Source organism: Phoenix dactylifera, unplaced genomic scaffold (assembly GCF_009389715.1).
Source record: "Phoenix dactylifera cultivar Barhee BC4 unplaced genomic scaffold, palm_55x_up_171113_PBpolish2nd_filt_p 000559F, whole genome shotgun sequence".
Taxonomy (NCBI): domain Eukaryota; kingdom Viridiplantae; phylum Streptophyta; class Magnoliopsida; order Arecales; family Arecaceae; genus Phoenix; species Phoenix dactylifera.
This window is the reverse complement of record NW_024067966.1, coordinates 94557-120982: the sequence shown is the minus strand read 5'-3', so window position 1 is coordinate 120982 and position 26426 is coordinate 94557. Positions and strand designations below refer to the sequence as shown.

General features: G+C 38.6%; 2 protein-coding genes and 1 non-coding gene across 4 annotated transcripts; 2 read left to right on the top strand and 1 right to left on the bottom strand.

The window, feature by feature from the left end:
* Positions 1-1713: 1713 nt before the first annotated feature.
* On the top strand, positions 1714-12804 carry LOC103722109 (proteasome subunit beta type-5-like). 2 transcript variants are annotated; one of them, XM_008812551.3, is made up of 8 exons: positions 1714-1923; positions 2018-2144; positions 2277-2406; positions 11328-11434; positions 11582-11716; positions 11799-11902; positions 11983-12083; positions 12405-12804. In XM_008812551.3, exons 2-8 carry the CDS (start codon positions 2031-2033, stop codon positions 12530-12532), a joined length of 819 nt encoding a protein of 272 aa, XP_008810773.1. In that variant the 5' UTR covers positions 1714-1923; positions 2018-2030; the 3' UTR covers positions 12533-12804. The 2 variants fall into 2 exon arrangements, with proteins under 2 accessions (XP_008810773.1, XP_017701903.1); XM_017846414.2 differs by lacking the exon at positions 1714-1923 and having other exon boundaries at positions 1930-2144.
* Positions 12805-13409: 605 nt separating this feature from the next.
* TRNAT-UGU lies at positions 13410-13481 on the bottom strand. The gene has a single exon. It is a non-coding gene; the product is annotated as a tRNA-Thr (tRNA).
* A 794-nt stretch (positions 13482-14275) lies between these two features.
* LOC103722108 (transcription factor 25) lies at positions 14276-26201 on the top strand. The gene is made up of 4 exons (XM_008812549.4): positions 14276-14580; positions 22344-22888; positions 24227-25138; positions 25562-26201. Exons 1-4 carry the CDS (start codon positions 14416-14418, stop codon positions 25827-25829), a joined length of 1890 nt encoding a protein of 629 aa, XP_008810771.3. The 5' UTR covers positions 14276-14415; the 3' UTR covers positions 25830-26201.
* The last annotated feature ends 225 nt before the right edge of the window (positions 26202-26426 follow it).

Here is a 26426-nt window from a genome sequence, read left to right as displayed (position 1 = left end):
ATCATTGCTCCGAGGACCAAGATTTTCATAAAAATTGAAGGTCGAGGCTACCTACACCCTCCTTGTCGGATGAAGGCCAACATCTCTTTCCGATCGTAGTAAAGATGAAGAAAAAGAAAAGGCTAGATTTCTCTCAAATTTGAAGAAGAGGGCTTTAAAAGCCGCCGAGGTTGGAGCTCTGGTTACCCCTAAATGAGGTAGAAGAAACAGAAGATTTGTGAGCGATGACGACGACCACAGCAAAGGCGGAAGAGATGACGACAGCAAGTTATGTGATCGGTGGCTTTGATATCATGTTGAAATATTTGGAGAATAAGAGAAAAATAAAAAAAAAGAAAGAGAGAAAAGTGATTTTATTTCTTTGTTTCTTCATATTCGGCACATCTCAAGGGTTATTTATATATACTTGTGTGCAAACTCCATACATGAAAAATAATATAGGCTGATATAGGATCTCACTAACAATAAAAAATATTATAGGTGATACAGGTTTTCATGTGATCCCTAAAATCACTCTAACAAAATTATGCTAACAAAGAAAACTAATATAGGTTGATACAGAATCACGCTGATAAAAAAAAATATTATGAGTGATGCAGGTTGTTACGTAATCCCTAAAATTATGCTAATAGCAGGCATCGCATATAAGCACGTGTAGTGGCACTAGCATGGCAGCAGGGGCTATTGCTCTACTACGAGGAAAGGGACGGAGATGGCTTGCTGGCCTCTCCGAAAACTATGTACCATCGGTCAAGCCTTGTCACCTCCTCCTCCATGAAGAGGTCGTTGGTCCATTAAAGGGCTACGTGGAGCAGCATTACCAACAACCCTACCAACAGTGATACCAAGATGTTGAGCATGGTGTTGGTGAGAAGCAACACCATAAGGGTGATGATGGTGAGCACAATCAGGATTGTGCCGTCACAAACCATGCGATTGAGGATGACAACTGGCTCATTGCAGAGGAAATAGAGTAAGAGCCAAAGAGCCAACATGACTATGAAGAAGATTAGGGAGACAAGATGCTAGAGGAGGTTGAGGAAGATGATGAGGAGGACAATGATGCTATAGTTCACGGTAAAGTAACCCAAGTTGGTCCGCATCTAGGGGTATGCCTCCTCGAGGCTTGACTGTGCTAGCTCTCGCCTCTGGCTTGCTTTTTTCTCACTCTCTTTATCATTTGCTAGCTCCCTATTTAGTAAGTCTTTTTTTCTCTCTCTCTAGTTTTTTTTTTCAATATTATTTCTGAAATTTTCATATCATTTCCAGGAGCACGTTAATGGCAAAATTAGATGCCGTTTGACAGCAAGCTAACATTAGAAAGTATCTATATCCAATTACAAAGGGAACGTTGTACTAAAGTTGAAAAAAGTATTTAAGTACAAAATTTTTTTCGAGCTCGAGTAGCAAGATATTTAGGTCGAATATTCATGAGCCTATTCAAGTTTATATATATTTTTAATAATATTTTTTATTTGTAATATATATCTTTTATATATATATAATATGTGTAAGCTAAATTTCAAACTCGAGTTCCAACACCAGCTTGAGGCTTGATTTATATTTGAGTCGAATTGAGTTGATTTGATCTCAAATATCATTATTTTTTTCGAATCTTAAGCTTAAAATATTAAAATTTAATTAATTTTAAATTTTTAAATTTTTATATTTTAAATTAAATAGAGCTTAAGCCTTTAGCTACTTGGCTCGGTTATAGCTCGTGGTGTAATGTTCAAGAAGCCAGGTGAGCTGTAAATTACGACTCATCGTCGGGCCTGTTAAACGTCGCAGCATGAGCCCGTCGCAGATATAAGCGAGTGCTCTGCTCGTTTCCGCCCGTAAGCGATCCGTGTTTCCTCGACTCCGAAACAGCCTCGCGAACGAGAAAATAACTCATCCCTCACCGCCGTCTCTCCTCCGAAGGTAGGTTAGGTTTCGGCCTCCTTTCCTCTTAACTTCGCTCGCGTTGCCACCAAACACTCATTTCTAGGGTTTCTGTGCCCTAATTTCTGTGCAGTAAGCTTCGAACCATGAAGCTCGATACCAGTGGCCTCGAATCATTTGTCCCTCTCAGCGCGCCCATCGACGATCTCTGCCCCGATCTCTCTGCCCCGCCAACCTTCGATCTCCCTCGCTCTGCTGATGTGAGTTCTTTGGCATGTTTCCCTTTTTTTGCTTTTAACTTATAATGATAGATTTAAGATTTTAGTGGAAGGTGCTAAGACTTTTATTTATTTTCTTTTTCTCTCCCTTTTTCTTTTTTTGGTTTTCTTCAGTTTGATGGATTCCAGAAGGACGCGATTCAGATGGTGAAACCAGCGAAAGGGACCACCACTCTTGCTTTCATTTTTAAGGAAGGGGTTATGGTTGCAGCTGATTCTCGAGCTAGCATGGGAGGATATATTTGTGAGAATTTAATTTCTTTTAGCTGCTGCATCTTTATCTCGCTGTATTGTCTCGTTTTTTTTTTGGTTCATCATTTTCTCTTTTTGTTATTTTTGATGTATAATATTGTAATTTTCTATGCTTGGTGGTTGGACCTATAATGTGTTGATGAAAACTTGGCAAGTTAAAGAATATTCTTTTCTAAATTGTAATTGGCAGTCGAGTAACTTTGATATTGGGCTGCAATGTATATAAAAATATGTTTTCTTTGTTTTATAATTTCCATGTAAAATTATATGTTAAAAAGGATTAGTGGGATAAGGAGATCATGATTTGAATATATAATCTTTCTTGTTGTAGAAAACAGTTCATCATTTTAGATTATTTAATATCATAGTTTACGGTGTCTCTTGCTTTAGTATCACAGGAAAGAAGCTCACTATCCTGCTTGGTGGATCATTTTATATTTCATTAGCATATTGCAAGTAGTATAAAAGGAATAAGTGGATAGCTGCTTATTCATGCGGTTGCTTATTTCTTAATGGAGTTCTGTTTGTTGTCCTTATGCCTCTTGCCTTGATATTGCAAAATCTATGATGATACTTCATTTTTGGTTCCATTTGGTTCAAGGGAGGGTGAAATATGGTGGTGGTATTAAGAAGTGATGGAACTTGGGGTTGAGAACATTAAAAGCGTTGCTTATGAGGTGTCTGATGGAGAGCAGGCTAGAGCATATTTGTGATTTGTTGGTTCAAATTGGAAGACACTAGGGCAGAGAGAATAACCAACATGAAGATATTGGTTTTGAGAATATGAGGAGGAGTAACCTTATCATCTATGTTTGAAGGTGTCGTTGGTTATCATGAAAATGGAGTTACTAAGGGCGAACTTGGGTTCAAAGTGAAGAAAATTTGCAAGTTAGTGACTAGTTATTGTTGAGCTCTGGATCAAACTTGAAAGGCAAGGCTATGAGGGGTTTGATGAGCTGATCAATCTTCATAACATTTTTTAGGTTGCTGAAACATTGTTAAGATTTTGCTTTGTTATTTGATAAGAAAGAACCAAGAAGATGTTTAGTTCTTTGCAAATGTGCAAATGAGGCAATTTTTTCTAGTGTGAAGTAATAGAGAGAAATGACAAACAATTCAAAAGGTAAAGGATTCGGAAGTTTCTAAAATTTGGATTTCAATCAAGTTCATTACGGTTGGTAATAGGAAACAATATGTGATAGAGCTGAAAATTCCTCATAATGAAGATTTAGTTCGTGGGAAAAACATTTTGTTTGAATGAACATGATGAGAACATGTAGTATACATTAGTGGAAAAAATTGACTAGATTAGACTTGAGCATTGACTGGGCCTGGTTGGGTTCTATTTGTGACTTAGTGTCAACGGCATCAAACATGGGTTTACATGGCCTGACTTGGCCTGGACTTGAAATTCTAAGCTTGAAGATGGACCTACCTTCTAAATCCAGGCCCGAGACCGATCTGGCATGGCTTGAGAGGTATAGGTCATAGGTCAGTCCATCGCAAGGAGGGGTTAGGGAGTTTACAACTAGTTTCGAGGTGATGGGTTGTCAGTGGTGCGGAAGGAGAGAGGAGAAGAAAGAGAGAGAGAGAGAGAGAGAGGTGTTAGTTGTGGTAATTTGTTCCTCCTATGCTGTTGGGAAGGAAGAGAATGATAGAGAGGAGGGAGCAGTGAGAAATGTTTCCCTGGTGCACCATTGCTTGATGGGGGGGGGAGAGAGAGAGAAGGTGGAAGAGAGGGTAGCAGCTTATTCCTTATGAGCCAGAGAGAGAGAGAGAGAAAGATGGATAGGGAAGGTGGGAGGATTAGGAGAAATGGGGACAGATCTTAGTAGCCGAAACCATGTAACCCCCACTACCAAACCCAATTTTGAACCATGATTCCACATGTTCGAACTGCTTGGCTAGGAAATGCATATCCCAATATCCCAACTCACAAATCCAGAGAAGCACCATTCTGAATCACCTCAATACAGCAAGATGGGAGATATACCACTTTGTTTTTATTTCAGATAATGATCCTATAAATTATATGTCAATGTATAACTTTTATAGTTATGTTGGGCCGGATGAGGTTGGCTCAGGCCAAAACTTGGCGAGCCTAAGCGTGGCTTGACTTTATATCAGGCATGAAATTGTAGGCCAGACGTCGTATAAATTAGGTGAGGCAAGCTAGGCTTTTTTTTTTTCACAGGACTAGACTAGGTATAATTTATCAAGATACGCAAGTATAGGTATGGAAATGAATTGAAGGTTTCTATTTTGAAGGTCATGCCAAATAATGTGGGTGGCATTGCTACTGATATTGGTATAATTTGCCTCCATATGTTAACTCTAGTAAAACATTTGTTTATCTTTCATGACAAGAATAATAACAATGCAGTCAAAACTGCATATAATAGCTTGCATATGGCTTACATTTTTCATGTTGGTGTGGTATTGAACTCAAAGTCAAGTGTTGTAAGTATGCACAAATGAATGGTGTTTGTAAATGATTGCAGTCTGCTGAACTTAGCATGCCTTGTTAGCAAGCACAACTTTGGGATGCAATATTGCTTTCTAAAAATGAAGGGATTTTGATATGAGAAATTCACAAAGTTGATAAAAGAGGATTGTTCATGGAGGAGGATTTACCCTGTGAGGATAGGGCGTGTGGTAAAAGAAGCGGCCCAATCTCTATTGCTGTTTTAACCAAAGGCTAACCTTTTGGAGCGATTGTTGCAAGATCTGCATGTTAAGTGGTTTGGTTAAACCTTGGATGATTGCACTGATTGCCTTGTATGTCTTTCACTGAAGTCATTTCCTCTTGTAAGTATACAATGTCTTGCTTGCTGCCATCAAGTCCTCAAGGAAGTTCTCGAATTAAATCATTGAATTCAGCATCAAAGACCATGGTGGGTTAGAGGGAAGAAATCCATGGAAAGAAAGACGAGTAGATAATATAGTATCAGGAAACTTTTATCTAGGTTGCTGTTCTTGCTTCAGAACTTTCTTAGGAAAGTTACCTCTACACTTTCATTTTGAACTTTTCCTATTTTAGATTCTTTTTTAAACATTACTAGATTTAAGGTTGATTCTCAAGTTAGATGGTTTATGCAGTCAATGTAGTGCTTAATAGAGTGTTAAGTTCAATTAATTGAAACATGATATGTCTAAGTTCAGATTAGTTGGAAAGGAATAGAAAGCAGAAATTGAAGAAGAAATCAACATTTTGCTTAAAAGGAAGATATGCAAACAACAAAGGTTTAGGAGAATAGATGGAGTTGAGGGAAGATATGGATTGATTGAAAGAAAGAGAAGAGGAGAACAGCTGAACCTGGCTTCTTTTATTTTCTTTTACCATGCAGCTGCGCTAGGTATAGCTCCTATAGCCTCTCTAGCTTCCTACCCAGCCTCCCTCTTTCTATACCTAGTGACCATACAGAAGTACCAGATTGGAGTCTTATGTCTCTTATCAATCATATTTCCGAAAATGAATTACTTTTAAGGCCATATAATTGAGTCCACTGTTCAAAAACTTAGCTAGCTAACTAAAAGATCACTTGGTCCAGATCGAATAAGTAAGCTTCCTTGTTGGATCGCTCATCGGGTTTGCTCATATATAAGTAAGTGATTCAATCAAAAACCTGACGATCCAACTCAGTAACTCAGCCGAATACTCGAGTAGATAAATGATCCAACTCAATCAAATTCTCAGAATGGTCCTTATAAAAACATGTCTGATTTATATAACATGCACTGAAATTTATATAATTACTGCTTAATATTTTATGTTTATATTTTTTAATTACTTTATATTAGTTTTATATTATATTTTTATTTTCATATAATATGTATATATTATATTTATGTTTAATAAATATCTATAAATGTATTTATCATATATTTACAATATGTATATACTTATTATAGATTTATATTATTTAGATATAATATTATATATTACATTTTTTTTGCATTGACTAGCGAGTTAACTTGCCTAAGTCACTGATCCACTCAAATCATTGAAAATCTGCGTAAACTGAGTTTCCTTGTTTTTAAGCATTGATTTACTCCAAGGTACTCTTACTGAGAAAGTAATGGGGTTCTATTTAATACATGAACCCAAGACATATGGAGAATCTGGGACTTCCAATGTGTCATGCACTCCAAAAATTACAAAAGAAAAATTAGAGGCTGGCCAAACACTAATAGAGTTCATCTTCAGATCCTATATCAGGCATTAGACTACAAATTTCTACTGTAGATCTTAGTTATTTTGCGTATTTTGTTTATTTGTCTTGTTAGTGGGTTCATTGAGTTGGTGGTGATTGCAAGATGGCTTTGAAAGTCTTTGATCAATTGCCAATTTGGCATCACATAACTTCAAAAGCTACACCAGCAAGTAAAATAAGATGTTGAGACCATAGGGAGTGTCATTAATAAGAAGAAGAGCTGGAAGAAGAGAAAGGAACGTCTACCCCCTCTCTCTTCCCATTTTTGCATTTGTATGCCCTGCTTTCATGACTTAACTTTTCAGGGGGAGTGCTATCTCAAGTTGCTCTATTAGTGATTGTAAAATTGGTTTAAGGATTTTCCTTATTTAAGGCCTCTTGTGATACATTGTAAGTAAGAAATACATGGCTTTCTTTGGCCATCCAGTGTTCCTTTTCCTCTTTTGCCTCTCAATATTTTTATCTTTTTCATTCTATTTATTTGCTATTTCTTTCTAACTTTTTCATTATTGCCAGAATATTTATTTGTATGTACTGTTTAAACCTTATTTTATACATATATAGGAGATGCATTTGCTGTTTTATGATTGCTTAACCCAGGGTATGCCGTACAGGCCCGTACCGGCCGATACGAACCGGTTCGGGCTAGGACCGGTATTGGATCAGCGTGGGATCCGGTACCGAAAATTTTTATTAAAAATTGGCCGATATGACTGCTGTACCAGTACGGGATCGAACCAGACCGGTACGTATCGATCCGGGCCGTCACTGGTACGCCGACCGGTACCGATACGGCGGACCTTGGCTTAACCATTATTAGACAGTAATCTTGTGATTTGTGCACAAGTTCTTGCCTTTTGCATTCCAAAATTTCAGAACAGCATCGTTATTTGAGACTTAACTCCATCCAGTCTTCATATTTAACCTCTAAAACCCCAGTGAACATAGATCCCACCAATTCCCCTTTATATTTTGCCCTTTATGAGTGCCGGCATATCTGGACAGCACCCAGACTTCGATCTTGTTTCACACTAATTCTAGTTAGTGTCCGGACCTTCTGTTGATTAGTCCCAAACCTTGTACTGCATCTTCATGCTAGCCACCATGCCTGTTAAGGTGGTGGGCTTTTAAAGCACCACTTCACGAAATCCAAATTTCAGAAAAGCATGGGCTCCATTTCAGAAGGGTCTTTGCACAGGCTTTATCCTCCACGGTGCATACTTTCTTAAGGGAAATGACCTGTCCATTCCGTAATGTTCTGTGTGAGAGTAAAATACTCAAGAAACTCATGATGGTTGTCTTGGTTTGGGAGAACCTTAATAGTTGGATCAGAGCAACACTCTTAGCTCATGGGTAATGGAAATCTGTTGACCACTTGGTGCAAAGAGCTTCCTGGGATGGGAACTCCATCATAGAAGTAGACATCTGAACTTCTCTATTTAGTTTTCATTTTAAATGCCATTGGTAAATAAGTTTATAGTGGATCTACTCATCCTTAACTTTCACTGCCACCTACATGATTTGAATGCTTACCAAAATAATAATACTTCTTTTCCCTAAGTGGACTTATGACAGTGAATATTCAGCCACATTATCATGATGCTTAGCTTTGTTAGCAAGCCATGTCCCTAAAACATGGAAGTCATTCTTATTGCTGATAAGTTCCATGAGAAATTAATTTATAATTCTCTAGCAAACTGAGAATGTCTTCTGAACATGGTGGACATGAGATTCCATTTTATAGGGCAAGCTTGTTATACAAGAGAGGAGTTTTAATTTTAGCACTTGATTTTAATAAAAGACTTTGCATTTGTTTAACATAATGAGCTGCTTATTTTTAAATTTGTGAGTGAGGCCTTCCTTTGATGATCCTGTTGTGCACATTTTATACAGCAGGGAGTCATTACCTGTACCTATTTGACAACATTCTAGTTTATTCCATACTTTTCTTCTTTTGTATGATAGGTACTGTGGGACATTTTGTTTTATTTTATTTTGGGCTATGTAAAGGGCATACAATTTGCTTTTGCTCTAATAACACAGGGAATTGCATGATCCAATTATTATTTAATTTTCTGATGCTCATCTTTCCTCATGCCTCAAGGCAGGACTCCTCAAAATACAAGAGACATGTATCCAGTCTCCAAATGTCTGAAAGAATCCAACACAACATAAACTTATTAAAAATTAGATATGGGAGCCATCTGTATCTTGTATATGGATAGGTAAATATGTACTGAGACATGGTTATAATTAATATGAACTAATCCTACACTTCTTATGTTCATAAGATTTAATACAATGGTTGTTAATTATTATGTTACAATGAAAAATTTTCGTTTGAAAGTGCAAAAAGTAGGTATGATGATGATTGTATCATTATTTGATGGTTATGAGGTGCCAAGGAGTGTCAAGATGTGTCCCAAGTATCTAAGAGTCTGACATGTTAAAACACCCAAAATTTGGAGTGTCAAAATAACACCATTAAAATGCCTCGAGTGTTATTGATGATGCTTTATAACATGGAAAGTATAACTTTAGGGGATCACTATGAAGTGTATACTTTGTATCTTTAAGTGGTTCACTATTGAGGAGCATACAAGGAATGCCTAGATTAATTCGTAAACTGGGAGAGGAAAATAAAAAGAACAGGAAGCGCATAGAAAGCAAGTAGGAAATAAGTTTCCTGAAAGATTCTGAAATGGTTACAGCACCCTTAATAGAGTATCATGCTGCTAGCCTAGAAGGAATTAACTTAATCTCTTTTATTTTGAATGAAATTATATCCTCGAATTACAAATATAGAAATATTGAAATATGTTATCTAAAACCAAATGTTAGGATTCATGCATATTTGTCATGTGGAATGTGTGAATCAAAACAAATTTTAAAGTTACATGAAAGCGTAAACCCACATCATTTATTTTGCTTATGTTGGCAACCTTTTCTTGTATTTTTAAACTTCTTAGGAAAGTCATAAGGCTTACACCTTTTCCTCCTGTACCTTGTCTTATTGATAAATATATCACCTTGACTTGTGATGCCATCTTTTTTATCATTGCTAATAGCTAACAAAGTCTCACTTCCCTTTATCCGACCCTTCCCCCTCCCTCCTTCCATCCAAAAAAAATGAGGATTTTGTAGGAAAACGTAGGGAATGCAACTAATGGAGTCCAACAAATGTCTAGCCAAGCTGATGAAGAATTTCCTACATTTCTGTGGTGTCCCTCTGTAAGCACAGCATTTTGCTCTGTATCGCTACTTGTCAGATATTGGATGAAGTTTGTTAGATAATTTGTGCGAAACATTGGTTACATGGGCAGTGATAGCAATTATGGCATTGCAGATCATGAAGAATAGATGTTTGCCATCCACTCTAAAATTAGACGTGTGGAATATGCGACTAAGTCATCTAGAATCAAGCAGACCCCTCACCCTCCATTCCAAACATGTGCACACACACAAAGAAATGGAAAAGAAGGGATAGAAAAGAGAAGAACACTCCCTCCCTCTGGCCCTGAATCTTTAAATATTAAATATTAAAACAAGGATATATTAAATATTAAATTTAAGCTGGGGCACCTTAGCTGAATTTTTACAGTTAGAAAATGTTTTGGGTTATATGTGGATCTAGGAAGCTCGTGATGGCAAGGGATGCTTGTAGACTAGATTGCTTTAATTTAATTACCCTAACCAATTGAGCGACCTTCATGGTATATTGGATATGTATTAAATATATCCATCAACAATTGAGGAGCTTAGTATGTTCAAATATCAGATATGTTCCTAGAGTTCTCACTTCTCAGTTTGTGCAGCTGATGGGCTTTCAGATCTTGGAAGGCACAATGGAAATATGTCACAGTCGGAGCTAAGGTGGTCACCTTCCAAAGAATTTGTGGACTCTAGTAAAGATAGACAATTTTCGTCAGTTATTCTTTATTTTTAATTGCCTGCAGGCATTTTTACAACCAGGAAATGGGGAGGTTAGATGAGCAGAACAGATACATGGATATTGATATTGAAGTGCATATGTGGTGGAATTAGGAGGAATAAAAGTGAATTATTATCAGAAGGTTAAAAGCACCACTTTTTGAATTAGAAGAATCGGCATGGGATTGGCAATTTGGCATGGGATACAGTGGATAGTAAACAGCTCTTGTCAGTAGGTATTTTTCTAAACATATAGGTTAAAGGGTTGGGAAAGAGTTTTAGGTGTTCAAATATCACTTTGATGGAAGTACTAATATATCTTATGACAGTAGTTTGCATGTCAAGGACTTGACCTTTGATAAGAACTAATGAAATATGTAATCCATGAACGACCAATGGACTTGGTTTTTGCATTTCTGCATATGTTTATGCAAATAACAATGTTTTCTGTCCCACCATAAAAGAGATCATGTGCAGTCATTAGGTGGGGGAAGCATGAGATTTTAGTTGTGTGGTGGTAGAACCAACTTTTAATGTTCATCCAACAATGGATATGTGCGAATTTAAATTAGAAGTATGAGATGAAACTAAATTCAGGACATCCATTTTAATGTGATCTAATGGGCACTCACCAACATCTTATTTATCAAACACTAATCTTTTGTATGGGACGCTAAGCTACCTGACTCATATGATTGTCTTGCTTGTCAATTGCTGTATCAATACTCGTCTGGTTGTCTTTTCACTGGATATTCACTTTTGTTTGCAGCTTCTCAAACTGTCAAAAAAATCATTGAAATAAATCCATACATGATTGGAACGATGGCTGGAGGTGCTGCAGATTGCCAGTTTTGGCATAGAAATTTGGGCATCAAGGCAAGTGTTATTATTTTCTCATTTTGATATAGACCTAATCTCCTTATTCATACTTCCTAATTCTTGTCCTGTTATCATCAACCTAATTAATCCTCGAGTTTTAATTCATCTAACCCCTCAAGTTGGTTTCATTTTGGTTGTGCTCAGTGCCGCCTGCATGAGTTGGCAAACAAGCGGAGGATTTCAGTTGCAGGCGCTTCAAAGCTGTTGGCCAATATTCTATACTCATATCGTGGAATGGGCCTTTCAGTTGGGACCATGATTGCTGGATGGGATGAAACAGTATGGTTTTGCATCTATCTATGAACGTTGCTCTTATTCAATTCAGTTATTTTACTTTTGTGCCCTGTTGCATGCAATTCAGGGGCCCGGTTTATATTACGTTGACAGTGAAGGGGGGAGGCTTAAAGGCACACGTTTTTCTGTTGGATCTGGGTCACCATATGCATATGGTGTGCTGGATAATGGGTGGGTAACTAAACATTCCTTTGTACCATTACATTACAAAGTTTAGCTTTACTCATTGAATATTTTTATTATCATATCAGGTATCGGTATGATATGTCAGTTGAGGAAGCTGCAGAGCTGGCTCGCCGTGCCATTTATCATGCAACCTTTCGTGATGCAGCTAGTGGTGGTGTAGCCAGTGGTATGCTCTTACTCATTTCAAATTATAGTAGCCTATTTAAGCAAATAGTATGCCAATATCAGTTGTGTGCCTGCAGTTTTATCTATGCTATGGTTGGATTGCCTTTCCTCTTAAAGACTTTTGTGGGAACTGGTTCAGCTTGATTGATTTATATAAACAATGATCGCACAGGTTTTATTGTTAATAATCCTTTGCAATTAGTAAATGAACTAAATCCATGTACTGCACCTTATCTTCATGCACTGTACTGCTCTGTGTTTGGAAGCTGCAATTATGCGTTATCATATGGCAGATTTTCAACACTTCAATATTGTATTTCAGTGTATTATGTCGGACCCAGCGGCTGGAAAAAGCTCTCAGGGGATGATGTTGGGGAGCTTCACTTCAGATACTACCCAGTTGCTCCAAGTCCTACTGAACAGGAGATGGCTGAGGTCTCACCAGCCTGAGGGACTCCATCCATTAGATTGCCCTGTTTTCAACAGCCCGGTTACTCTTTTATTTTTTTTCTTTTAATTAAATTGGAACTATAAGTTGTCACTGTACTAAATTTATAATCGGCCAACTTTTGTTGCTTGATCTGAAAACTTGTTTGCAAGTTTAAATATTTGAATACTAGGTTTTCACTTTGATAGTTAAAGTATGTGGTGTTACTTCATTCCAATGCATTCGGAACCAAATATTGTTGTTCATGTTCAAAGCAAGCAGATTCCATTATTCATGAGCATATCTGTGTCGCTGATTGAAGTGTCTCTGGTTTGCTTGGAAGTAGCTGAATTGAACCCAAGCTTACAGAAAGAGCATGATGTTTTGGGTTTTTTTGGAAAAAAATGTTTCCAGATCACTCGAAGCTATTTCTTAATTGAGCAACCCAAGCTAGCACAAGGAAAATAAATTATAGATCATGTCCCATATAGTTATGCAAGATGTCGATCATGCAAGTTATTAATGAAATTCCTTTGGTCTTTTCTTGGTTCCTGCTAACCCTCGAACTATAGTTTATTTGGTCAATACAGAAAGTTTGGTTAATATTGCTTCAACCTGGAGAGTGAAACAAAAGTATCCTTCCTTTGAATTTCCCCGCTCTCTACTTAATTTCACTTTTCTCCTGAATTTATCCTGCTAATCCATCCCACTGACGCTGACTAAACTGGGCTTCTGTTCCTCCACTCTTCTACTCTATATATTTAATAGGCAAGCCGCGGAGTCCAGCATTCAAGCCCGACTCTGCGACCTCCTTTTTGTTTAGAGAAAAAAAAAATGTGAAAAATGTGGAAGTCGAGGCCTTTTAAGGGGAAAAAATCGCGATGGAAAGAGAAGATTGACTGCCCCCACGCAGGATCGAACTACGGACCTTCAGTTTACAAGACTGACGCTCTACCACTGAGCTATAGGGGCTGCTGGTGACATATATTATTTAATCTATAATATTTGTTATGTTATAGTCTGAACTAGACCTTTTCCCCTCATGATCTTTTTACTTTCCCGTAATTTTAAATGGGTAATGAGAGGAAAGTCTTATGCACACTTGCACTCTCATGTCGATGAACGATCGAATGGCTTGGTTGTTTCCTGATAACAAGAAAGAGAAAACCCGGCCAAGATGAGCACACTCAAATATGTGACTCAAGTTTCAATTATTTTAATTACCAATTGGAACTCTTACCTCATCAAAATTTATCCGAGATCCAACCATTCTAGCTGTTACACTATTTTATATTTAATTTTTTTAAAATGTGCAATTGAGAAAAGAAAAGTTGAAGAAAAAAAAAATTAAGTGCCCAACTATGAATTCAAATGGGATTTGAACTAGTTGACATAATGAAAGAAAAGATGAATTAAATAAACCCACAACCTTCAATCATACTATTCAACCAAATGACGATCATTAATCTCTCTTGGTGTTAGCTAGTTAACTTCAGCAATTATTTATCAAATTATGTATCTTAACAACAAATTAATAACAAACAATAAGATCATAGCCGTCAATAAGATGCTTCTCTATGGTTCCCCACGATTCTACCCCACCACAAATTTACACCCTTGTGACCTTTTTCCTGGCCGCATTTCTTACTCTCGTGCCTCACACGTGCCGAACGCTATCTATTTTTACCCGATTCCGATATAAACCGACTAGCCGACATATCGGCCGTGCTTTCTAAAGCGGGATAAGTATGACCTGACAGACGCCACCCGTCTGTCTTCTCTTCTCTTCGAGGGGAGAGAAAAAAGAGAGAGATTGAGAGAGGGGGAGAGAGAGACGAACCCTAACTGCCACGGGAGCTTCCGCCGCTGCCGAGAGGGAGTAGGAATTGATCGAGGTGGGGGAGCCATGTCCGCCCGATCGCTGAGGAGAGTCCTCAAGGAGGAGGATAAGAGCTTGGGCCTGTCCAGCGTCAATCTGGGGCTCGACGCTGCCGGTGGCAGCGACGAAGGTACCGATTCTCCGGTCTCCGCTGCCCCTTCCAAGAACCCCTTCGATCTCCTCGACGACCAGGTCTGTGCTTGGCTTTACCCAGAAACGAGGATTTCTTGATCTATAGTTGGTACAATTAGGCTTCTTTCTTGAATTGGAATAGCTGTCTTTTGTGGGGCTTCTTTGCGTTTTTTCGGATGATCTATTAAGCATGGTTTTTTGGAATTTGTGTGGTTTGAATGAAGTATGGAGACATATGGATCGACAAAAATGAGATTTTTTTTTTTTTGGAGAGAATTGTGTCTAATCTTGCAGGAATTAAAGTTTTCAAGTCAATTTAATAAAGAGCAGAAAGGCTTAGCGGTAAAAGAGAAATGGGTGGGAGACTAGAAAGAGAAGATAGAGGGGGTGAACTTGGGTTGATTAGATCATGTTAATTGCGTTGAAGATTAATGGTGAAAAGACAAGGAAAAAGATGAGTTTTTGTTTCTTTCTTTCTTTCTTTCTTTCTTTTGTTTTTTATGTTATCTTAGACGGGACTACCAAAATATTGGTCATCTCTTCTTAAGGCTATTTGAATAAAGATACGGTGACCTAGGTCTGATGACAGTTGATTTTTCTGTGTTCTTTTGCAAGGATAGGCCAATATTCAAGTTTGTTAAAAGGGGTTTTGGGGTCGGGGCGCGGGGGGAGGGGGTGGGGTGTTGGATTTGCAAACATAATGGTCATATGAGTAGATTTAGAGTACATCCTGAATGTGCACAGCAGGCTCTTAAGTGTTTATCCATCCTTTGGATGTTTAGGAGATTGTTCATTCGAGATGGCTTTGTTTCATTTCATTGGATGGCAAAATGCAAGTTAATCCAAAAAAGGAGTAAAGCTTGTGTTTTAGCAAGGTCAGTCATATGCAATATTCAATTTGAGGGACGGGTAAGGCTGTCAAATGTAGGCCATATGAGAAGAATAGTTAGCAGGTTGAGGTCTCCTCGATGATCTGTATAATGTCCATTTGTCCATTTATACTGTGCAATGCACGAGTGAAAACTGTTAAGACATTTATAATGCATGCTGTGCCTGGAAGTTTGTTTTTTTTAATGCAGTTTTACCTTTTTTAGTCTCTTTGCAGTGTACCATTTTTATTATTTATGATTTTGTAAAATGTAGAGAAGCTAACTAGGAGAGGATGCAAAGATGTTCTCATAGTGCTGATTGAAGTAAGAGGTGTCTAGGTGATATTGGTCATTAGGCTTCTGTCTTTTGTTGCTGGTTTTGTTTTTATAACATGAAATTGGAGGATGAATTTTGAAGGACCCACAATCTTATCTTGCTTCAGTGGTCGATCTTAGTACTAGACCGGGGTCTAGGTCAGATAAGCAGTTACATGTAAAATTTAATTATGCATCTTTTTCTGCTTTTGATTCTAATTGTAACTGTAGATTATAAATGTCCTAATATGATATCCAGGCATCTATTCTAGCTATTTACGCATGAGTTTTTTTAGGGTGCACAGTGAGAGACATCTGTTGGACTTGTTAGACTCATGAAATGAGTAAATTTTAAGTTTTAACCAATTTATGGTAGCCAGAAGTGCTAAAGTACAAATATACGCATATTTCTTGTTTTCTTTAATCATAAATTCATCATAAGGATCATAATTAACTTGGTTAAATGAATGGTTAAGATTATATGAGTTTTGTTATGGTTACTATGACCTTTAATTGTAGGGATGAGGTCACGATCAGTAGATGGAAAATGGAGGGAATTTTTGTTGTGTTTTCTTCTTTTTCAATATTTGTTCTCATCTTTTTTAGTACTCGTTCTTCCTTTCTTCTACTCCGAGGCTTGGGGATTTGGCTCTAGATTATAATATTCAATCTCATGAAGAGTTTTCTATGCTAAATCTGAATTATTTTCAGATTTCAGCATTATAACAGAATTTGAGTTCAATTTCAGAACTTCACTCTTGGGATATCTTTTACCAAACTTCATGATTTATTTTAGGCATAGGTGAAATTCTCTTACTGGCAATAAGAATTTGCAATCCTAAGACATGTGAAAAAGGCATCTGAGAGGTGACTGAGAGTTTTGAATGGACTTGGAATTGGATAGGAGAGTGAACTCAGTTGTTGGCATGAGGTCTTCAGTGGAGTAACATCAGCTGTGAATGTCATTTTGGTAGCAAAAATAAAAAAATATTCTCTTTCTACTCCCCCTACCTCCAATAACCATTTTTAAATTTGATATCAAGAAATGCAATTTAGGCCACATTATGCAAGTATGCCTGAAAGGAATTTATTTTGCAAAGGTTGGATTCCCGTTAATAGGGATAAGATTGAACTTCTCAATTCCTTTAAGGGCATCCTCTGGATCTGTGTTATGTGAGTATGCATGAAAAGAATTCATTTGTAAATGGTTATTTGTTCCCTACAAAATTTTTCCTTATATAAAAAAGGGCGGTAACTAAGATGTTAGAAAATGTAATTGGTGACAAGAAAGCTAACGGGCTTTAAAGCAACGGTGTCTAGGATGTGGTGCCTTGTTTTCAGAGGTCTGATAGAAGAGGCATTGCTTCTCAAGAAGTGCTTAAAATGGAAACTTTGATTGTTATGTCCTAAAACTAAGGATGCAATGATATTTTTCCATGCATTTGGTACGGAGGAAACAAGGGATGGAGAGTTGTTTATGATCTTTGTCCCTGAAATTTGTGGAGGGTGAGAAATTGTGTAAATTAAGGTCTGAACTCAATACTTTGAGTTTATTGATGATTTTGTTAGAGAAATTGTTCTAAATGCTTTAAGAAAGTGATCCTGGTCAAGCTGACATATTTGATTGGTGAAAGTATTTGTGGCTTACCTCCTCTCTCTTTACTTCTTTTTCTCTCTCCTTTTGTGGTTCTGATTTAGTTTATCAATATTATATGGGAGTATGAACTGAAATTGCTTATGATGTTTGCTCATTGTTAGAAGGACATGGATGGGGTGGGTTGTATGGTGGGAACAAAATGATGTGAGATCATAGTGAGGGTGATAAGATAGGTTTCAAAGTCTAGTCAAAGTTTTTAGAAGGTTCTATAATTCTAGGGTAGAGAGCTAGGCACCTTTCGTTTTCATAATTGTTGTATCCAAATTCTCCTTAGCTCTATTTCAGGTTATGTACTTATTATTGAAAATAGACTTGCTAGAGTTGTGGGAAGAGGTCTCAACAATGTGGAATTTCTTGAACTATTATTTTATCTAATCTAAATATTGCCCTTTTTTAAGAAAATATGGAAAAAAATCTAGAATATAGCATTGGCTTTTGAAAAGGCAAAAGCAGCTGTATATTAGCTCCGTCTGTTTTTTCCCCCTTTATAGACTAAGTTATGTGCGTAGTTGCAAGGAGCCCTATACAAATGAATGACCCTTAAAAGCCTTCTTTTGGTTGGAAAACAAAGACCACATATTAATTTTTGAAGTTACCAATTGAAAAAGTTGCACACAACCATGCTTCTCCTGTCATAGATTCCCCACTTTTCTGGTTGAGAAACAGGATCATCATTTTGCACCCAATTTAGCTTCAACAAGCCATCAGCTTGAAGTATGACTATTGCTTATGATGCTATCTAAATAGAACTTTGTCTAGCTTTTGGGTGGAATCCTTGCTTGAAAAGATTCCTTAGGATATTTTTAAACTAAAGGGTAAAACCATCAACTTGGCTTTTGGGTGGGTTAACGTATGTAGGTCTTAACTTGCAACTTTAAGTTTAAAGGACTTGCAATTGTTTTAAGGATTCTTGCGATGAATTAAATAAGGTTTTGCCAGTGAATTTTTAATGGATATTCCAGCTAATATTTTAAAGTAGATTGGAAAAATGTAACTAAGATTGGAAAGCAATCTGTAAGAAATTGCTTGTGTAGAATAGGGATGAAGATGGAGAATTTTAAGGTACTAACTCAGTCTTATTTTAATCAAATTTGTCTCCATAGCTTGTGTTGCATGTGATGTTGGATAAGATCTGAATGTGGTCTACTATGTACAAATTGGGCCAATGATGTTTCCACTGATTAGTAGGAAATAACTCTGAAATCAACAAAGAGAATATTCATCCATCAAATGGTATATTAGCTAGATGATAGCAAGCATAAACGGTATTTGCATTGATGAAAGCAACCTCATGACCATTATAAGCATGATAGGTATTATATCACAATATAATACATAGAAAAATTTCAGATATGATTAGGTGGATAGACTTATAATTAAAGACTTAAAAGTCCTTGTGTTGGTCAGTTGTAATGGATGAATTCTAGAAGTTATATTACTTGAAATGTATGAGATGTATGACTGAAAAATTTTATTCTGATTCTAGTCATCTTCTGATATTTTCTAGAACTTTCTAAGATATTTTAATATCTAAGACCTTTGGTCCCACAATAGGCTGACAAAAATTGCGTGTGGAATTATGGCTTTATTTAGCCAATTGCTGTAGAATAGCATGGTTTATACTTTTTAGAAATTTATGACCTATATAATTTATCCTAAACATTTGGTGTACCTAAGCAAATTCAGTGATAATGGAGCTTGAGATGAAGCTTGCTGGTTGCTACCCACACCAGAAAAAAGTACCTCAGTTTTGAATTGAAGTTGGTAGTGGAGTACCTAGTTTCTCTGCTGCCTTAGGTGCAAAACTTTTGGAAAAATGCAGACTTGTGCATGTGGAATTCGCATGAGTGCCTTTGGTCCTCTGATATATGACTGACTTAGTGAATGCCTGCTAGAAGAAGCTTCCATGTGTGATAAGTGTCATATGCTTTGGATAGCCAAGGTATAAGAAATGCTTCTTGCTTACATGCCACTTATGGACAGTAATAGTACCGACTACTGAGGATAGTATCTTTAGCTATTAGTCATCAAAGTAATATATAATGTAATGGCACAACCTTTTGAAATACTTAGCTGTTCACTCTTTTGTATACTGTTTGTTGGGAAAAATGACTTGCTGGCAAGAATATTAGGTCAGAGCTATTGAAATTTAGGGTGCTACATTATCGCTTTTAAGTTCTGTTATCACCTTAAGCTGAATATTAGGAAAGTAAATTGTTGTTTCTTTTGAGAGCTATGATGGATGGGAGCCTGACGGAAATTGGGTGAGGGAGGAATCAAAACCATGTCTTTGTGCACCTGATGCTGTAAATTTGTAGAGTAGTGCCAACACTTGCCTCTTCTTGTCTACAGAATATCATTGTGCTAATTAATTGCTACATGGAGGTAGGGCTGTCAACGAGCCGAGCCGAGCCCGAGCCACCGCAGGCTCGGCTCGGTTCGTTCCATAAAACTCTAAGCTCGGGCTCGGGCTCGGGCTCGATACCGAGCCCGGGACTAGGCTCGGGCTCGGGCTCGCTTGGCACAGCCCGGCTCGGGCTCGGGCTCGTAAGGCTCGTTTGCCCGAGCCCGAGCCCGCCCCGGCGGCCAGCGCCCCATCCGGCCATCCCCATCGTTCGCCCCAGCGGCCAGCGCCCCATCCGAGCCCGCCCCGGCAGCCAGCGCCCCATCCGGTCAGAACGAAGGAAATAAATAAATAAAGAAAGAAAAGAAGAAGAAGAGAAGAAAGAAGGGGGCGGCCGCGAGCACCGCCGGCACGGGCGTCGGCCGCGGGTCGGCCGCAAGCGCCGGGGGCTCGGCCGCGGGGGAGGGAGTGAAACTTTCGCTGTGAAAGCGGGGGGGTAGGGGGGACCTCGATGCGGGAACGGCCGGATGCGGAGGCGGCGCTTCATGCTTGTTGCCTCCCTCGCCGGGGGCGGAGAAGGGAGAGGAGGAGGCGGCGAAGCTTCTCGGAGAGCTGGGATCGGGTGTACGGCGTCGTCCTCGTCGTCGTCCTCGTCGTCGTAGCCGTTGTCAGAGGATAGGGGGCATTGGCTTCGGGCTTGGGGGCGAGCCGGCGAGGAGAACGGAGAAGAAACCGAGAACGGCGAGAAAGGAGGGCGAGAGGCGGAGGGGTCGGGGGCTCGGGGAGGGGGGGTTTGTTGCTGTGGTGCAGTCGGTGGAGCCGCGAAGTCGGGGAGGTGAGGTGGTCGGGGGCTCGAGTGAACTGTGGCGAAAGGAAGACCGAAGAGGGGCGGAGAGACGGCGGTGGTGAAAGGAGGAGGCAGAGGGCTCAGGGGCTTCAGTCTTCAAGCCTTCGAACCATCGAGAGAACTCAGAGAAATGAGAATGGAGAAGGAGCTGCGTCGAGAGAATGGAGAAGGAGCTAGGGGCTAGGGCAGAGTTGCACCGCAGCAAGTCAGGGAAGGGGATCGGGATTTGGGGGAGGGCTGGGAGTGGGAGTTTGGGACTTGGGAGACTAGGGCAACTCATGCTTACCAAATACCGAATCAGTAATTGGTAATTCCGTTTGGGCTGGGCCGCTAGCTGGCTGGGGCTTGGGAGACTTCAGACTAGAGCTCGTTTGGGCTCGTGAGGTGCTCGGGCTCGAGCTCGGGCTCGGGCTCGGATGTAAACGGGCCTCATGTTAGGCTCGGGCTCGGGCTCGTTTGACTAACGAGCCGAGCCCGAGCCGAGCTTTTACCGAGCCAAGCCCGAGCCGAGCCCGAGCAGCTCGGCTCATTAACAGGCCTACATGGAGGTGATCCAATTTGCACCTGGCCCCTGACTGTTTCTTGTTGTGCTTAGTTATAATGCCCTTTGGGGTCCACTGAAAATAATGAGTCGAGTTTTGATAAATAGTTAGCTATGATTGGCATGAGATAAGCTAAACCGTACTCTAAGCTTGTTTCCACTCTTATCTGTTTTGAATGCTTTTATTGTAAAGATTATTATATTTGAAGCATTTATAATTGTCTTGGATCGTTTTAATTAACTATACAAGACATTTCCTCCTAGATGCACATGACTGTATTGATAAGCGCAGACGAATATGCTACACCATATCTACAACATTAAGACAAAAGGCATCATCTGAATTATACTACAGTACAAAGCAAATCTTGCAACATCGTACCAATCAACATTAGCTGTTACAATCCATTAATCATGCTAACCAACACTACATGTTACAATACATATCACCTATATCACAATATGTACTTTGCTGGTACCTCCACAATTTTTAGATCTCATAAAATTCTGTACATTGACCAACACTACCTAAAATCAAGGGCAGTTCCTTGATTCTGTTAAAATCTTGCTTTTGGGTTACATAGACAAGAAATAACTACTTTCAGACATGTTCATGTTTGATCGTCCATGCTTGCAACACTATTACTTTACCATAGATATATTATAGCCATTTTAACTCTAATGGGAATGCTTCACATAGGTAATTGAGATCTGACATACTGTATTAATGCAGAGGTTTGGTCCTTAATCAAGAAAGAACTTTATTATTTATAATTTTAGTGATTTAATTTCATAATCATCTCATAGCTGCACCTTTTTAATTTTGTCTGACAGCGGGAACTAAAGGAAAGGATTTTTTTTAATAATTTAGGAAGCAAATACCCAAAAATCGTGTGACAGAGAAATATGAACAGAATTACTGATAATGGTGTTTGACATCTAAAAAAACACTGAGTCTCAACTTTTAAGATAATCATCCGATTACTACCTTCTATTTGGCATGTAGGATGTATGTATCATAAAGTCAAAGGGGAAAATAAAAACAGAATGGAATGGTCAAAGGCTATCTGGAACTGAATTGAATTAATTAATAACATAGATTGATTAGCTTCAATATTGAACATAAACCATAACTTATTTGTACATGTGTGTATTTGTGTTCTGGTATACTTGGCTCAGTATGAATACTTGATAAATATCTGGTGTATCTGTTAACTTGATTATGTTGGATGCTCAAATTTATGTTGCAGGAGGATGAACAGGAAGTTGCTGGTGGAAACCAACTAGAAGATGCCAATGGACAAGAACACCCTGTGATTACGAACTCTTCAAATGTAGATCCAGCTTCTAACTGTAAATCCAAGAAAAAGAAGAAAAAAAACAAAGATAAATCAGCATCTCGAAAACCTAGAGCAGAAGAAACACTTGATCTGATTTTAGAAGATTTGTCTATCAGCAGAAAGCCTTCTCCTCAGATTGGACCTGAGAATATCAAAGCAGTGAGCGATGAGGCTCCAATTGATACTAAGAAGCATGGCACATCTTTTGTTCTAGTTGTGGATCCCAGATATCTGAAAGCTGAAAATGAACTGAGAAAAATATTTGGTTCTAAGGTTGTCAACTCTTTTGAAAATCATCATACTAGTGGCAGCTCAAGGCAGATACGTGGTGGAAGGCGTGCAGTCCACAATCCAAGGAAGACAATTCTTATTTCTCCACCAATCTATTGGCCTCGTTGGGATGGATCTATGTCTATGGAACTTCTAGAAACAAAGGATCACCAGAATTATTTCAGGTAACCTCTTATTTATTAGCTATAGAGGATCATTACAACTTACCATGGCCTTAAACTCCTTGCTCGTCATGAAACTCTTATATTGCTTTGAAAAATTAGGATGTAAAAAAGTGACTATGTTAGTTGTAACCGTATGAACTGTGTTATGGTGACCTCATGAAATTCTTCCTCCAGATGTTCTTTCTAACAATATGATATATTAGGTACCTTGTACAATTATGACCATGTACAACATTATAACCCCCATTAGTTAATTATCGAATTTTAACCATAATGGATGCAAACCTCTGCAATCTTTTCTATGATCCATAATATAAAACTTCATTTTTCACATAAAAAAGTGAAGATATAATATCCTGAGTAATCTTGATCTTTGTTTTGTAAGCTTGCAGCAACTATCACCAACGAGATGCCAACAGCTATTAGCTTGGTTGGCACCTCACCACTAAGGACCTGCCCTTGGAGGAGGTCTAGTGTTCAAATCCTAGGTATTGCTAGCACAGAAAAACAAAAAAAGAAAATCACCAAGTAGAAACCATAATTCTAATCATTCCATATACGAGGCATGAATAGCATTGTGGAAAACATATAGTAAATCATGTTCATGCATCAGCCCCTCTCCATGAATCATGCACAGGATTTTAACTGATAAGGAGAAAACTGTTTTTTGTGGGACATTGTATTCTGGGCAAACTCTGCATATTTGATTCCTCAATATTTACCACTGTTTTTCTAAAATTATTGGCTTCTTCACTCACTAGTTGATTGGTGTATTTAATGTTTCTTTTCTTAGTTTCTTTAACTGTAATATTGTGTAATTATTTGACATTGGCTAATAAAATCCTGCTTCTCATACATTAGTATTTTGCCTCCTTATAATTCCTTGTCATGGGCTCATTACAGCATGGTTTACATCAATCCATCAACATGGGTTATACAGCATGTTGCTAATGTCACATGCATGGCAAGGACTAATAAGAAATTGTTGTATCTGGGAAATGTAACTGACATATTGCTATCATCTTGACTAGTTTTTATGAAATGCTGAGGTATATATGACATCATATACCCATAGCAGATTCTATCATCTATGAACTATATTCAGATAGTGCAAGGACAAAGTGACTGTGTATTATTTGCATCAAATTTTACCTATCCATCTAGATTTATGGATGTGTTTTAAATGTTCTAGTCGCTAGGGAAAGAGACTTTTGGACTAAATCTTCCATATTATATGCAAGCTGGTGTTACTTTGGTTGCAAGTATGCTAGCTGTTAAATTTTTCCTTGAGATGTCTTAATATACGTCTTTTACCAATAGTCTTAATGTGTCTTGTAGGTATGTGCATTCCCCATCTTATGGTCATGCCCAAGAAGCATTTGAAGCTGCGAAAGCAGCCAATGACCTCAATGCTATTGCAAGTATCTTAGCGCACTATCCTTATCATATTGAATCTTTATTGACCTTTGGTGAGATTTTCAAATATTCTGGAGAGCATCAGTCATCTGCTGATGCAATTGGGAAGTGTTTATTTGCGTTGGAGTGTGCATGGCATCCATTGTTTAACCCACTACAAGGTAATTGTCAGTTAAAATACAGTCATGATGCAAATAAACCACTATTCTCAGCCCTTTTCAACCACATGAAGAACATGGACAGACGTGGCTGTCATCGATCGGCTCTAGAGGTCTGCAAGCTTCTTCTATCACTAGATTCTGATGATCCAATGGGAGCATTATTTTGCGTTGATTACTTCTCGCTGAGGGCTCAGGAGTATCAGTGGTTGGAAAAATTTGCTGAGGAGTATAGAAGTGATAACTCTTTGTGGCTGTTCCCTAATTTCTCATATTCTCTTGCTGTTGCTCGATTTTATCTCGAGCGCGATGCTGCATCTAAAGAGAATACTGCACAGACTGAAAAAGCCACGTCAAGTGATCTTATGAAGCAAGCCTTGATGCTTCACCCATTGGTGCTTCAGAAATTAGTTGCCAAGGCACCTCTGAAGGATTCAGTATGGGCACAAATACTCAAAAATTCATTTTTTGGCTCAGCAAAAGCAGGAAGCCCGTCCTTAGAGCATCTGATCAATATATACGTGGAACGGAGTTATCTTATATGGAGGTTTCCAGAACTGCAGAATTTATTGAAGGAGGCTGCTCTGCTAGTGATCGAATCTCTTAAACAAAATAGCAGTGAAGCCAGGGATTGGTCATGTGTGAGGAAGGAGGCATTCTCATCGGAGAAGAATGAGTAAGTCCTTTTATGCCCCCTTTTCCTTTCCGCCCTTGAATTATTATTATCTGATGTCAAGTATTTTTGTGAAACCCTGGCTAATTTGAAGGATTCAAGTCTCTTCATACCGATCCTGTCTGTTTAATTAGAACAGTTTTTGAGAATACAAGCCTTTTCCTTAGTCATATTAATATACCTTATCTGCAAAGCACAAAAATACAAATGATGCTCTTTTGTAGGCTGTTATGTATATATTCAGTTTGATTAGCATCCCTTGTTTGTCTCTGTGCGAGTAGCAGACAATGTTCTTTTTGGTTAGGCAGTTGTTACTCGGTTATCGTTATAGCGCCGGGTTAAATCTAGCTGAACCAATTTGTATTAATGACAGATTTGATCTTTAATTTTTAGCACATTATTTATATCTTATTCCCTTTTTGGCAGGTATTCACATCTGATGGTTTCAGATTTCTCCGATACAACACCTTCAATTCCTCCTGAAGAACTACGGCAGTTCATGGTTGGTCCCCAGATGGTGCATGAGATGCAAGATGGCGACCGAGAAGGCATTCCTGAGAGGGCCCGTGCCCCGCGTGAGGTTGCTGGTCGCAATGCTGCAATCGTTTTCCTAGAGTCGCTACTTCCGTGGATGGATTATGGAAACGATAGAAATGGACAGCCGGACGGTCAAGACCAAAATATTGAGGATTGACGCCAACCAACAGCACTCAGATGTGATCGGTCGAAACTTCCATCTCTGTTCTTTACTGCTTCGCAAGACGTATGCGGCATTTTGAAAGGTTTGTTTCTTGTAAATTTGAATTTAATCTTGATAGGGCGATTCAATTTTATTGCAAATCCTATCCGGTAAAGCCTGTAAAACGCGACCAAGGGTCCGTGAGCTTTGGGTTCGCCGTTAGTTGGACTGGAACAGAATATGCTGCAGTTACACACCAGTCTTGTCACAAAGATCATATTCTTGGCCTATGAAAGTATTGCGGTTCAAGCTCCTTGTTTTGTGATATGTAGTTGTGATCATACAAATAAAGAGAATGCTAGTCTTCCAAATTTTCTATTTTTTTCATCATTTTTTCTCTGTATAATGCAACTTCATAAGTGGCTGTTGGGTAGGGGTGCAAATGGATTGGGTCGGACCAGGTTATGAGTGACTCTAATCTAATCCGGTTACTTGTTCGGGTCGTAATGTTGCACTCAAATCCAATCCAATAGAAGATTGGATCGAGTTAGGTCCATCGCTAACATTTCTGATCCAATGGGTCCTTCGGGTAGGGTCCATGTATAATCCGGT

Bases quoted from the DNA above. Each gene is read 5' to 3' on its own strand.
- LOC103722109 (XM_008812551.3), top strand. From the start codon at position 2,031: ATGAAGCTCGATACCAGTGGCCTCGAATCATTTGTCCCTCTCAGCGCG. The intron at 2,145-2,276 runs GTGAGTTCTTTG...GGTTTTCTTCAG, and splicing joins ATCTCCCTCGCTCTGCTGAT to TTTGATGGATTCCAGAAGGA. The intron at 12,084-12,404 runs GTATGCTCTTAC...ATTGTATTTCAG, and splicing joins TAGTGGTGGTGTAGCCAGTG to TGTATTATGTCGGACCCAGC.
- LOC103722108 (XM_008812549.4), top strand. From the start codon at position 14,416: ATGTCCGCCCGATCGCTGAGGAGAGTCCTCAAGGAGGAGGATAAGAGC. The intron at 22,889-24,226 runs GTAACCTCTTAT...TGTGTCTTGTAG, and splicing joins GATCACCAGAATTATTTCAG to GTATGTGCATTCCCCATCTT. The intron at 25,139-25,561 runs GTAAGTCCTTTT...CCTTTTTGGCAG, and splicing joins TTCTCATCGGAGAAGAATGA to GTATTCACATCTGATGGTTT.